This window comes from Heptranchias perlo, chromosome 26, assembly GCF_035084215.1.
Source record: "Heptranchias perlo isolate sHepPer1 chromosome 26, sHepPer1.hap1, whole genome shotgun sequence".
Classification (NCBI taxonomy): Eukaryota; Metazoa; Chordata; class Chondrichthyes; order Hexanchiformes; family Hexanchidae; genus Heptranchias; species Heptranchias perlo.
In genome coordinates, this window is record NC_090350.1 from 31701766 (window position 1) to 31715064 (window position 13299).

General features: G+C 46.3%; 1 protein-coding gene across 2 annotated transcripts in view; it reads left to right on the forward strand.

The window, feature by feature from the left end:
• The window catches only part of LOC137342651 (polycomb protein SCMH1-like), a 154989-nt gene that overhangs the window by 133148 nt on the left and 8542 nt on the right, over positions 1-13299 (forward strand). For both annotated transcript variants that reach the window (XR_010967311.1, XM_068006704.1), the window contains exons 10-14: positions 1370-1499; positions 3512-3712; positions 5794-5982; positions 7009-7140; positions 7278-7478. Coding sequence is in view for 1 of the 2 variants with exons in the window: in XM_068006704.1 (XP_067862805.1) it covers positions 1370-1499; positions 3512-3712; positions 5794-5982; positions 7009-7140; positions 7278-7478 (853 nt within the window). In the remaining variant the exon portion in view is untranslated. The remainder of the gene's footprint in view (positions 1-1369; positions 1500-3511; positions 3713-5793; positions 5983-7008; positions 7141-7277; positions 7479-13299) is intronic.

A 13299-nucleotide genomic window follows, 5' to 3' on the forward strand; every position in this document is an offset into this window, starting at 1 on the left:
TTCCATGCAGAATGTATGAAATGTTTAATTTTACAAGGATGAGAAGTTATTTTTTTAAGCATGTAGTCAGGAGCATCAACTCTTCTCTTCCCGACCTTGCCCTCAGGACTCTGATTGGAGGTGTGTCTTCACACCTGGTTGAGGAAGGACTGTCGTGAAGGGGAGGGGAATGGGCACCAGCTTTTTGTGTAACATTTCTGTTGTTCTTTCCAACTTTTGGGAGAACTAGATGGTGTGGCCCATGGACAAACATAAAGATGCATTTACAGTGGAGTCTGATTTCAGTTGCTCTTGATCCAGCAATGCTACCATGACCTGGTGAACTTAACTTAATATTCTGCTGCTGGATTATTATCTTTTGCTGCAAATGTGGTTACCCATAAAGTGGCAGCTATTTGAATCAAGAATGAAGTAGGTGTCATTGTAATGCTAGAAAAAGCCCAGTTGGGCCTATATCTCTATTTACATGAAGTTGGTCATGTTAGTTCCCATGTTTACCTAGACTGAATCTGTCTACAAGCTTATTTGCAAGAAAGCTATGCTCTCGAGGTAACAGAACTTGGAACTTCCTGGGCATCTCATACCATGTGTATGTGAAGCTCAGAAAACCTGACTTCAATAGCATCTGTCTGATTGCTTTAAAAATGTAACAAGATCACAACCACTTAAGTTGTTCCAAAATAAAGCAAGCTTAAAAAGTTCTGTTTATCTTAAAGCAGAACTGTCGGGATACAGTAATATAGTGATTATTGTACCGGATCACCACATAGAGGTCATGAGTTCAAATCCAACCATTGCAATTTGTGAAATTGAAAAATATAACCATGAAGCTGCTGGATTGTCATTTTAAAAACTCAGAGGAGAACCTACCACTTCAAGTCTCACACTATGTGGTTGTCTCTTAATACTAGGCCACTTCAGAGGGCAAGTTGCTGAGTTGTAGGGATGAGCAATAAATGTGACCTTGCCAGCATTGCCCACATCTGACAACAAAAGAAAGCGTCTAACTTCACTGTGCTATTGTCATCCAAGAATCACTGTTATAGTTACAATGCAGAGGAAGTGTAAATATTGTAGGAACTGTTGATTGGGCAGAAAATTGCAGACTGCGGAACACAGAAGTAGAAAATCCTGGCTACTATCTCGAATTGTTGAAATATGTTTTGAATGCACCCTGTTTAAATATTGAGTGTCCTGTGCATTTTTAATATTATAAGATTCCAGCACTTCAAAGGATTGTTAGAGAATTTACTAACCTATTTTTTCTGAATTCAAGTCTTGTCGTCTGGTTTGGTTTCTTTTGGTGATGTGGCAATTCTTTGCAGTTCTCCAAGTTAATTAGTCTCTAATGACAATTTTTTTTCTTTAGCGGAAACCACGTGCCCTACAGAATCCTGTGCCAACCTCCCCTACCACTAGCACACCAGAGCCAGATACCAGCACAGTTCCTCAAGATGCAGCCACTATCCCTAGCACAGCCATCATGCAGTCTCCAACAGGTAAGCTGAGAGCTTGGACATTGGGCCAAATTGAATCCATTTAATGCTGGTGGTACCAGTTTGTTTAGCCTGCTTCCTCAAGTCTACTAAGCCAAGGCAATTTCAGGCAAATTCATTATACAGTCATGGACAGTAAAAAAAAAAGACACCAATGAATTTGTTTTTGTTTTATGTTTACTGAGAAGTGATGGTGCTGGAGAACAGAACTCCTGAAGCCTCATCCCCTTCACCTCAATCAGTGACCCCATCAAGCATTTTTTTTTCAGATTGGGCTGGTTGAATACAGTGTAGATCTTCCTCTGCGCTGCTCCACTTTAGATCCCATGAAGCAGGATGCCACTTATAAAATAAAATTTGGCCAGTCTCATTCTTGTGATATGAATCTATTGTACAAAAATTGCCTTCCTAATTTCAATTAAAAGCCATAATGAGAGACCTTTTGGTGTTTGAAAAGAATGTGGCCTTTCACATTTGTGATTTGGCTGTTTTCAAATCTGTCATTGTCATGTAGCTCTGTGCTCACCTCTCCCAACATTGTGTTCCGATCCCTTCAATCTGGTTTCCATCCTGCCCACAGCACAGGTCAAAGTTACCACTGATATCCTTCATGACTGACTGCAGCTCATATCCTTCCTTCATTTCTCCACAATTTTTGACATGATCAATTGCTTCATTCACCTCCAGCACCTCCCCTCGGTTGTCCGTCTCCATGGTACTGCACTCAAGTGATTCCACCCCTATCTGTCCCTTTGTAGCCGGTACTTCTCCTCCTGCAGTAGTTCATAATCAACCTCCCCCATAGTCATTTCCAGTGTACTCCAAGGTTCGATCCTTACCCCCCTCCCTTTCCTCGTCTTCATGCCACCTTCTGACGTCGTCCTTAAGTATGGGGTCAGCTCCCATATGTAGGGCTGGGTGTCATCCAGCATACTTCCCACCCAGACTTCTTTTCTGTCCCAGTGGTGTCCAACTGTTTCTCCAGCATCGTCCTAGATGGGGCAGAATTTTCTTCAACTCAGCATTGGCAGGACAAAACCTATCCTCTTTGGCTTCCACCAGAAACTCAGCACCCTCATCTTCACTGCATCCATCTCTTGGCCCGTGCCCAAATGTGCATAATCCCCGGTATCCTGCCTGACGCTGATCTCAACATTAAATCCCATATCCTGCCCATCACCAAAACCACCCATTTCCACCTCCATAACATTACTTGCCTTCATCCCTGCCTTCCCCCATGCTTTTGACACCTCCATGCTCAACTTCTCCAACATTCTCCTCAATGGCCTCCTGAGCTCCACCCTACACAAACAGGGCATCACACCAAAATTCTATTGTCCATGTACTATCCCTTATTAATTCCTGTTATCTATCTCTGACCTTCACTGGCCCCATAGACTTCAAAACATCATCCTCATTTACAAATCCCTTCACTGCCTGGCCCTTAATTCCTCTGTAACCTCCTCCAGCCCTACATCCCAGTCTCTATCTCCACTCTTTCAGCTCTGGCCTTATTTGCTTCACCTTCAACCATCACTGGACTCTGGAATGTTCTTCCTAAACCCCCCCAGCCTCACTGTCTCTTCCCATTGTCAAAAATCTCCTGAAAATGTACCTCTTTGACCAAGCCTCAGGCACCTCTCCTAACTCCTGCAGTGTCGATTTCCCCTGTCCTTTTATTAAGTCCCTTGACGTTATGCTGCATTAAAGGCACTATGCAAGTAAAAGTTGGAACTAACACAGATCCTAGCTAGGCCAAGAGTATGCTTGACCTTATGAAACATCTGCCATTCCTTCACCTAGAAGAGGCCTAGTTAATAATAAGTACATTATTGAGGTGAGTCCTTGCACATTGGATAACAAAGTGCTTGTCTGTGTGATTACCCTCTCCTGTAATGCTTATCTGTTTTGCCCAAAAATGATGAGCCCAGATCTTTGTGTGGTATGGTTTATTTATGACCTCTGTAACACTATAGAATGTAATTATCTATTTTCTGTATTTTATATATGTTCAGTCTGTGTTTACTTGAACAAAAATGGCAATGCAGGACCACACCTGGACAGAAAAAAAGTGCAGCAACTTCCAGATCACTTTGGACCTGCTCGGTCATCTGTTGTCCTGCAACAGGCTGTACAAGCCTGCATAGACTGTGCGTACAATCAGAAAATGGTGTTCTCCTTCCTGAAACAGGGCCACGGTGGAGAGGTGATATCTGGTAAGTGAAGAACTTATCCTGGTTACAGATGTGTTGCCATAGAAAACCCTGCTTTCAGTAGCTTATGTTTTTGTCTGCGGACACTTCCCCTAAAATAGTCACGTAGTATTACATAGAGTCCACAGCACAGAAATAGGCCATTAGACCAACTGGTCTATGCCGGCGTTTATGCTCCACTCGAGCCTCCTCCCACCACTCTTTATCTATCCCTATCAGCATATCCTTTAATTCCTTTCTCCCTCATGTGTTTATATAGCTTCCCCTTAAATGCATCTACGCTATTCACCTCAACTACTCCTTCTGGTAACGAGCTCCACATTCTAGCCACTCTTTGGGTAAAGATGTTTCTCCTGAATTCCTTATTGAATTTATTGGTGACTATCTTATATTTATGGCCCCTAGTTTTGGTCTTCCCCCACAAGTGAAAACATCTTCTCTACGTCTACCCTATCAAACCCTTTCATAGTCTTAAAGACATCTATCAGGTCACCCTGCCTGTCTGTCTGTCTGTCTTTAAGGCTTTAATCTTAAAGCCTTCTCTTTTCCAGAGAAAAGAGCCTCAGCCTGTTCAGCCATTCCTTATAAGTATTGTCTGGAAGAACTAGTGTTAAATCGAACCCCTTTCAGAGAGGGGAGCTAAAATTCGAGACTGTTCCATGCTGTAATGAATATAATGAAATTATAGTGGGCTCTTCTCTGAAATTTCAATTTAGATTTGCAAGCCAGTCATTACATTGATTGACAAGAGAAAAAGTGGGAATATGATACAAGCTTTAGAATGCTGAGTAGCATAGATGTAGATGTGTGTAGATTATTTAATTTGTACTGTTAGCGCAGAATTTAGAGGGCACAGGTTTAAAATTAACAAGCCGCAAGTGAGACTTAAGACCATAATAAACTTTCTTTCTTTCTCCCGCCCCCACCTTTTCTCCCCCCCCCCCCCCCCCCCCCCCTTCCACAGAGGATAGGTGGAACAGGTCTCCCAGGAAAAGCAGCTGATGCCACGTCAGTTAATTCCTTCAAAAAAGTAGCGGGATAAATATCTGGGTTAGATATGAACTGAGACAATGAAATGCACTACATAACATGGTGGTTACTGTGCTGCTGGGGTGGGTGTTGTGTCTGGACGATTAGGGATCTGGGAGGTAGCAGCCTAGGTTGTTAATGGAGATGTGAGGATAGATAAATATTCTAGAATTTCTGTACTTATTCCTGAGTATTTTTGAGTTTTTGCAAAGAACTTTCCCTGGAATATTAAATGAGATGGAGCCTATGATAGGTGCAAATAGATGGGTGAAATGGCCTTTTCAGCTTTATAAAATAAACCCCCTTTTCTTTGCCTTTATCTCCACTTTATAACATTCAATACAATAAGATGATTGTCCTTGAGCAGAATGCTATCTTGCAAAATTCTTAGTCTTCTCATATTGAACACTTGATTGTAATCCTTTTCTTCAGCTTTAGATCCAGAATTGCCACTGTAATTCTTAAAGGGTCACAGACTAAAATGTACTTCATTTTTATGTGGCCTTCATTAAAGACTAGACTCCAGTAATAAAGGGTACCATTGTAACATGCCATACAATCACCCGAATTCCTATTCTTGAAATAATATTAACTCTCTGTAACAGAGCTAAAAAATTGGAACTTTTAATTAAATTTAATCATATATTATGCACTGCCTGAAAGGGTACTGAAAGCAGATTCAATAGTAACTTTCAAAAGGGAATTGGCTATGTACTTGAAAAGGAAAAATTTCCAGGACTATGGAGAAAGAACAAGGGAGTGGGACTAATTGGATAGCTCTTTCAAAGAACCGGTACAGGCACGATGGGCCGAATGGCCACCTTCTGTGCTGTATGATTCTATGATATTTGAATTGGTTCAATAAGTAAATTAATACTGAATTATTTATACATATTGAAAAGTTGTAGTAATTCTTAGTTAAACGTGTAATGAGCAGAATGTACCCCATAAAAACCTGATTGCAACTAGTAACCAATGCAATGTGTTGTCTCCTTGTTCAATGAGATTTTTAAAAATCTAATTTCTTTTTTCTTCGCTTGGTTCTGTTTCCTTAGCCACATTTGACCGTGAACAGCACACTTTAAACCTGCCAGCAGTAAACAGTGTTGTGTACGCCCTCCGTTTTCTGGAGAAACTCTGCCACAGCCTGCGATGTGACAACCTCTTTGGGAATCAGCCTTTCAGTCAGTGCAATGCAGCTAACCACAACCCTACTGAGTATGAAAGTGACCGGTTCATGCCAGGTACCTTTTACAACCTGCAAAAGGACATTTTGAGAATTTTCCAAGCATTTTTGATTTATGTTTCTATCTGAAGATATTTGTGAAAATGTTCGAAAGAAGCATGGCACAATATTTTCTAGTCAAAAAATCAGTAAAATTTTGTGAGATTCTTTTTAATCAAAATACTATTAAATATTTTCAAGATACTGCACAAATTATCTATTTGTTTTTATCCAGGACAGTTTGTAGCAAAACATTGTTTTCTTTGAAACTTAAGTTCCATCGTCACATAATCATGGACTACAACCAACAGAGATCACAGAACAAATGTCAAGTTTAGAACCTAGTCTTCATTTGCACAAAAATATTACCTAGTTGTACATTTTTTTCTCCCTTGCTATGTTCTCCTGAGACCTCTGAGTCTTGCTGGGCTACAGCCCTCCTTCATGTGTGACCTTAGAGAGTGATCTTGACTGGTAACTCATCCATGGAAGGTATCACTACTGAGCCCGGTGACTGACAGCCACATGCTTGCGCAGTCCAACATGGGTCACTGGATTAAACAGAATTAGGAATTCTGGATGACTTTTTTTTCTCCACCTCCCTAACCAAGAGACACAAAGGCCAACTGTCATGCTTCTACCACTTCCACCACTGAGGTTGGTTAATTCAGCAAGACCGAGATCAGATCTGGGACCTTCTGGTTTCCACTGCTCAGTTCCGCACTGTGCAGCCAACTTACTAACTGAGCCACGAAGGAAGACCTAAAAATTTAGGATAGGACGCTGTGGCTTAGGGGAAGAGGTGAATTTGGTCAGTAGCTGACTGCTGTGTTGAATAGGAGACTTCACATTGGTCGAGATCTCCTCATGGAAGAGAGTGCTGATATCTGTTGTGCCACAACAAAAATATCTTAACTTCTATCAGCAGAGTGTGGGTTGTGGGTTGGAAGAGCTGGAGGTAGGAGACTTCCCATGAGCAAAAAAAAAATGAACTTTAGATAATAGCTTTGCATAGTTCAGTAAATAACTATTCATCCTTCACCAGGCAAAAATGAATCAGCAGATGGAGGTGTTCAAGGACCAGGAAGAGGAACTAAAAGGTACACACAAGATTCCCCACCATACAGCGCACCTCTATCACCCAAACTACCAAAAACAGATCGGCATCCTTCAGAAGGTAAAGTTATATCCTGGCTTTATTGGGCAGTTAATTTTTTTTTTAGAAAACAGATCTAATCCTGTTTTAACACAGATTAATAATGTTCTACATGTATTAGTGAAGCTTATTTTTGATGCCCAGTATGATTTTTCCAGCTGAAACCTTTATAATGGAGGATGGCCTACCAGGCCCCACAGAGCACCGTCTGGATCCCATGGATTCCGCCCTTAATTCTGTAAATCCCTCCAGCCCAACAAGTAGAAATTCCAGGGAGTTCCGAGCCTATCGACCTCTGCACCACTCAACGAACCTAACGCAAAATAACGCAGGGACCTTGCGACGACTCAGCTCTGGAGGTAAGGATCTGGCTACCCATCTCCAATCTTCCATGGCTTCTTTCTCTGCTTTCTTTTTTTACTGTATCTAATCTTGGCAGGCTGTTGCATCTCTTCCCATCACCAGTCTACCTCACCTAATCTGTACCAAAGGTGTATGTTCTTATTAATGTTTAACCAATAGATTTTGATGACTGAATAGGATCACCTTAGTGACATTGGGAAGTCCTGCTCACCAAGCAATTTCTCCTTAATAGTCTTGTTCCAGCAATGCTTCATGTGTATAACTGAAGCAACAATTGTTTAACAATGATGTAATGCCTTTGGAATATGTTCAGTTCCTCTGCTCCTTTCATAATTTTCATTGATTTCAGTAGTCACTACTGTGATTGACCTCACTATATATTAAAAAAAATTAATTCACTTCCCAAGACAGTGACTTTTTCTGGGGTACAGTTCCACAGTCACCCTTTATTACCTCACCCAGGTAGCCATTGTTCACGTATAAGACTAAACAGTGCATTTTGGCAGGCTGTTCAACCTTGGGCTGAGATCACAGCCTAGTCTGACTCTGTTCTCGCTCATTGTCCACACATTCTAGCAGAGATCACTGAATGGAATCAGGAGCAGGAACCTGGGCTCGTTATTTTTTATTATTCTTTCTGTTTCCCCTCTTCCTCCCCAGCCCAGGGGCCTGAGGCCGTTTGTGGTACCCCTGCCTCAGGTGAGGTCAGCTTACTCCACACAGAATGAGAATCAAACTTGGAACCTGCCCAGTCTGTATAATTCGGCAGTGCTATGGGGCGATTTTTGTCTTTGTGCATGGTGCAGTAGTGGGACCAAAATTACAGGACTGGTGGAAGGGTCAATTTGTCGTCTATCCCAATTTTCAGGAGGACCTTCATCCTGGTGGTCAGAGCTCCTCCCTAAAACAGGTGGGAGGCTCATACAAGTATGCAAATTGGAGTCAAATGGCACAGTTAGAATCCCCAATGCCATTTTCATTTCTGTGCCCATTGCTACTGCCACTTCCTGCTTCTGCCTACCAACTGCGGACGGTACAAGTCGAAAGGCAGCCAATACCAGCGATATTTGATGGTGTTCTCGGCTGCTGTTGGGTATAGCTGTAGAGTTTTGAGAGATATTTTTCTTGCGTTAGCGTGTGGGTTTTTCACATTATGGTTCGACCACAACTGGAGTATTGAGTCCAGTTCTGGGCACCGCACTTTTAGGAAGGATGTGAAGGCCTTAGAATGATTCCAGGGATAAGGGACTTAAATTATGTGGATAGACTGGAGAAGCTGGGATTGTTCTCCTTGGATCAGAGAAGGTTGAGAGGAGATTTGATAGAGGAATTCAAAATCATGAAGGGTATAGATAGAGAAAAACTGTTCCCATTGGCAGAAGGGTCAAGAACTAGAGGGCATAGATTTAAGGTGTTTGGTAAAAGAACCAAAGGTGACATGAGGAAAAACTTTTTAACGCAGCGAGTGGTTAGGATCTGGAATGCACTGCCCGAGGGAGTGGTGGAGGCAGATTCAATCATGGTCTTCAAAAGCGAACTGGATAAGTACTTGAAACGAAAAAAATGTGCAGGGCTATGGGGATAGGGCGGGGGAGTGGGAATAGCTGGATTGCTCGTGCGTTGAGCTGGCGCGGACTCGATGGGCCGAATGGCCTCCTTCCATGCTGTAACCTTTCTATGCTTCTATGATTATACGATTTGAATGTGCTTGTAGTTGCTGGAGAACATTCCAAACTTTTAAAGGGCTTCTGATATCACGCTTCTTTATTCATGCGAGTCCTTCTGGGAATTCCACTCTGGCAAGAGGAAGAGCAGCAGGAGGAGGAAGATTCAAACAGAGCTGCAGCTAGAGGGAGACCAAGTAGAAGGAGTTGTACTTGCTGGAATGTTTGCCCTCTCAACAAAGTTTATAGGCCCAGGACAACATACCTTCAGTTCTCAAAGGAACAGGTCATAAGGAAGCTTCACTTCTCTAAGGAGGTTGTCTCACACCCTGTAAAAAGACCTGCAGCCAACTGCCAGAGCTGGCGTATCATTGCCTGTTGTAGTCATGGTCACTGCAGGCCCAAACTACTTTGCCACCGGCTTCTTCCAGCCTGCCACTTCCATGCTTCCATTAAGCAGGTGTCTGCCTTGTTTGTTAGACTAAACATATTTATCATTTTCCTCCATGGACATCTCGAAGCAGCAGGATTGGGCTCTGGTGTTCACAGATTGCAGGATTCACCAAGTCCAAGGCGTCATTGACTTGCATCCATGTCGCTCCTTTAAACGACCCCACTGCCTTCATAAAACGCAAGGGCTTCCACTCCATTAATGTGCAACCGGTGTGTGATCAGCATCAGTGCATTATGCAGCTCTGACAGCTGCCATGATGCTTTTATATTGCGGCAATCCTCCATCTACCCCACTCGTTGCCCCAGCACAGCAAGTGGGAGGCTGGCATCTCGCTGAATGCATGATAATTTGAGCTGACCCATCAAAATTGCATGGGTCCCATACTGACTTCTCTGGGCAGACACCATGTACGCCTCACCCACTGTAGGCCAGATTTACACTCAACATAAAAATCTCTCCTTCATTATTTCTTCATTCCTATCTCTTTATTGTGTGTCCTGAATTCACTTAATATCCACCTTATTTCTGGCTCAAAGCTCTTGTAATGATTTGAATTTAGCTCACAAATGTGTCTGAGCCGGGTAATTATACTCAATGAGAGTTGTTAATATGCTCACACTGGCTGACTGAGATGATCTTGTGTAATGAGCCGTCCATCTAAGTCAACATTAGAAAATTCAAAGTTAGCGCAGAAGGTAAGGACACGCAAAACTTAGAGATCCAGTATGAGGTTTTGCCCTGTGCACTTATGTGTGGGGAAGCTATTCCTTATATAAACACGATGTGGAGATGCCGGTGATGGACTGGGGTGGACAAATGTAAGGAATCTTACAACACCAGGTTATAGTCCAACAATTTTATTTTAAAATCACAAGCTTTCAGAGATTATCCCCTTCGTCAGGTGAATGAGTGGAAGGTTCTCAAATCGCATATCTTATATTAGGCTGGGACAGCATCACACCAATCAAAAGGTGTCGTTGTTGTTCAAACAGGCCAGTCACGGAGAACAGCACGTCCCAGTACACTGGATATACATTGTGTCAATTACACAGACAGAAAGAAAGAGACCCAAATGGCAGAGAGAGAGAATATTAAAACACATAACTTTTGCTGGTGGGGTTACGTGTCGCGTGACATGAACCCAAGATCCCGGTTGAGGCCGTTCTCATGGGTGCAGAACTTGGCTATCAACTTCTGCTCGACGATTTTGCGTTGTCGTGTGTCTCGAAGGCCGCCTTGGAGAACGCTGACCCGAAGATCGGTGGCTGAATGTCCTTGACTGCTAAAGTGTTCCCCGACTGGGAGGGAACCCTAATATAAGATATGCGATTTGAGAACCTTCCACTCATTCACCTGACGAAGGGGATAATCTCCGAAAGCTTGTGATTTTAAAATAAAATTGTTGGACTATAACCTGGTGTTGTAAGATTCCTTACATTTATATAAACACCTTTAGGGTTTTGCTGCATATGGTGCACACAGGAAGTCTTTCCCCTAATTCTAGGAAAGGGAATGGTTGCGTTGAAATGATTGTGTGTTTTATTTGCCAAAACTAGTGAGACCAACAGAATGAAACACCATTTGGCTTACTCTCAATAGTATGATTAATGAGGGTCTACTGTACTACATGCCTATTTTCTCTATCTTTCAGACTTATTAAAATTTCTGCCCCACAACTCATTCTACAATGCTGTTCTGCAAACCATTCCATATGAGCAATGGGATTTATGTTTCCAGAACAATTCTTTTTATCTTTAACTTAAAAGTGGCTCATCTGGATCCCCTGAAGGCTCAGGAGGTAAATGTGCTCCATGGTTGGGGCAGAGGCATACTAATAAGGAAAGATGCAGATTTGATCCTGAGTATGTGCTGGGTTGGTCCCCATAAAACTCTGCTACAGCATGTTTTTTTTCAATGAATGATTTACTTTAAGCATTTCCCGATGTTCCCAATACAAATGATTTCCGTGAAACAAAAATATTCCCTGCATGTGCTCCAGGAGGTGCTACTGTGCTTTTGGACATCCAATTGTGATGCTTTGTCACTTAATTCAGCTGTTCAAAGGAACCATGTCCAGTTTTGGGCAGCTTAGATCAAGGTATAATATAAAAAAAATTTAAATTAAAGCCAACACAATAATATTCATGTTCTGCAGTACAGGGTACCTGCCCTATCCCAATGATCGACATGACTCAAATATGGTACAATGGTGTTTTATTAAGTTTTCGACGATGGTCAGCACTTACACCTGCCGAAGCAGTAGCTAACAGAACAGAACAAGAACTATATCGCCCATTCCGTGTTGGGTAGAGTTTGTCCCCACCTCGTAGACGTCTTGCAGGAAAATTCCACCCCGCCTGGGGTCCCGTCGGCCCCACCCCACCTGGGGTCTCTGCCGCCCGTCGGCCCCACCCCACCTGGGGTCTCTGCCGCCCGTCGGCCCCACCCCACCTGGGGTCTCTGCCGCCCGTCGGCCCCACCCCGCCTGGGGTCTCTTCGGTCCGTCGGCCCCACCCCGCCTGGGGTCTCTTCGGTCCGTCGGCCCCACCCCGCCTGGGGTCTCTGCCGCCCGTCGGCCCCACCCCGCCTGGGGTCTCTGCCGCCCGTCGGCCCCACCCCGCCTGGGGTCTCTGCCGCCCGTCGGCCCCACCCCGCCTGGGGTCTCTGCCGCCCGTCGGCCCCACCCCGCCTGGGGTCTCTGCCGCCCGTCGGCCCCACCCCGCCTGGGGTCTCTGCCGCCCGTCGGCCCCACCCCGCCTGGGGTCTCTGCCGCCCGTCGGCCCCACCCCGCCTGGGGTCTCTGCCGCCCGTCGGCCCCACCCCGCCTGGGGTCTCTGCCGCCCGTCGGCCCCACCCCGCCTGGGGTCTCTGCCGCCCGTCGGCCCCACCCCGCCTGGGGTCTCTGCCGCCCGTCGGCCCCACCCCGCCTGGGGTCTCTGCCGCCCGTCGGCCCCACCCCGCCTGGGGTCATGCCGCCCGTCGGCCCCACCCCGCCTGGGGTCTCCGCCGCCCGTTGGCCCCACCCCGCCTGGGGTCTCCGCCGCCCGTCGGCCCCACCCCGCCTGGGGTCTCTTCGGTCCGTCGGCACCACCCCGCCTGGGGTCTCGTCGGTCCGTCGGCCCCACCCCGCCTGGGGTCTCTGCCGCCCGTCGGCCCCACCCCGCCTGGGGTCTCTGCCGCCCGTCGGCCCCACCCCGCCTGGGGTCTCTGCCGCCCGTCGGCCCCACCCCGCCTGGGGTCTCTGCCGCCCGTCGGCACCACCCCGCCTGGGGTCATGCCGCCCGTCGGCCCCACCCCGCCTGGGGTCTCCGCCGCCCGTCGGCCCCACCCCGCCTGGGGTCTCCGCCGCCCGTCGGCCCCACCCCGCCTGGGGTCTCCGCCGCCCGTCGGCCCCACCCCGCCTGGGGTCTCCGCCGCCCGTCGGCCCCACCCCGCCTGGGGTCTCCGCCGCCCGTCGGCCCCACCCCGCCTGGGGTCTCTGCCGCCCGTCGGCCCCACCCCGCCTGGGGTCTCTGCCGCCCGTCGGCCCCACCCCGCCTGGGGTCTCTGCCGCCCGTCGGCCCCACCCCGCCTGGGGTCTCTGCCGCCCGTCGGCCCCACCCCGCCTGGGGTCTCTGCCGCCCGTCGGCCCCACCCCGCCTGGGGTCTCTGCCGCCCGTCGGCCCCACCCCGCCTGGGGTCTCTGCCGCCCGTCGGCCC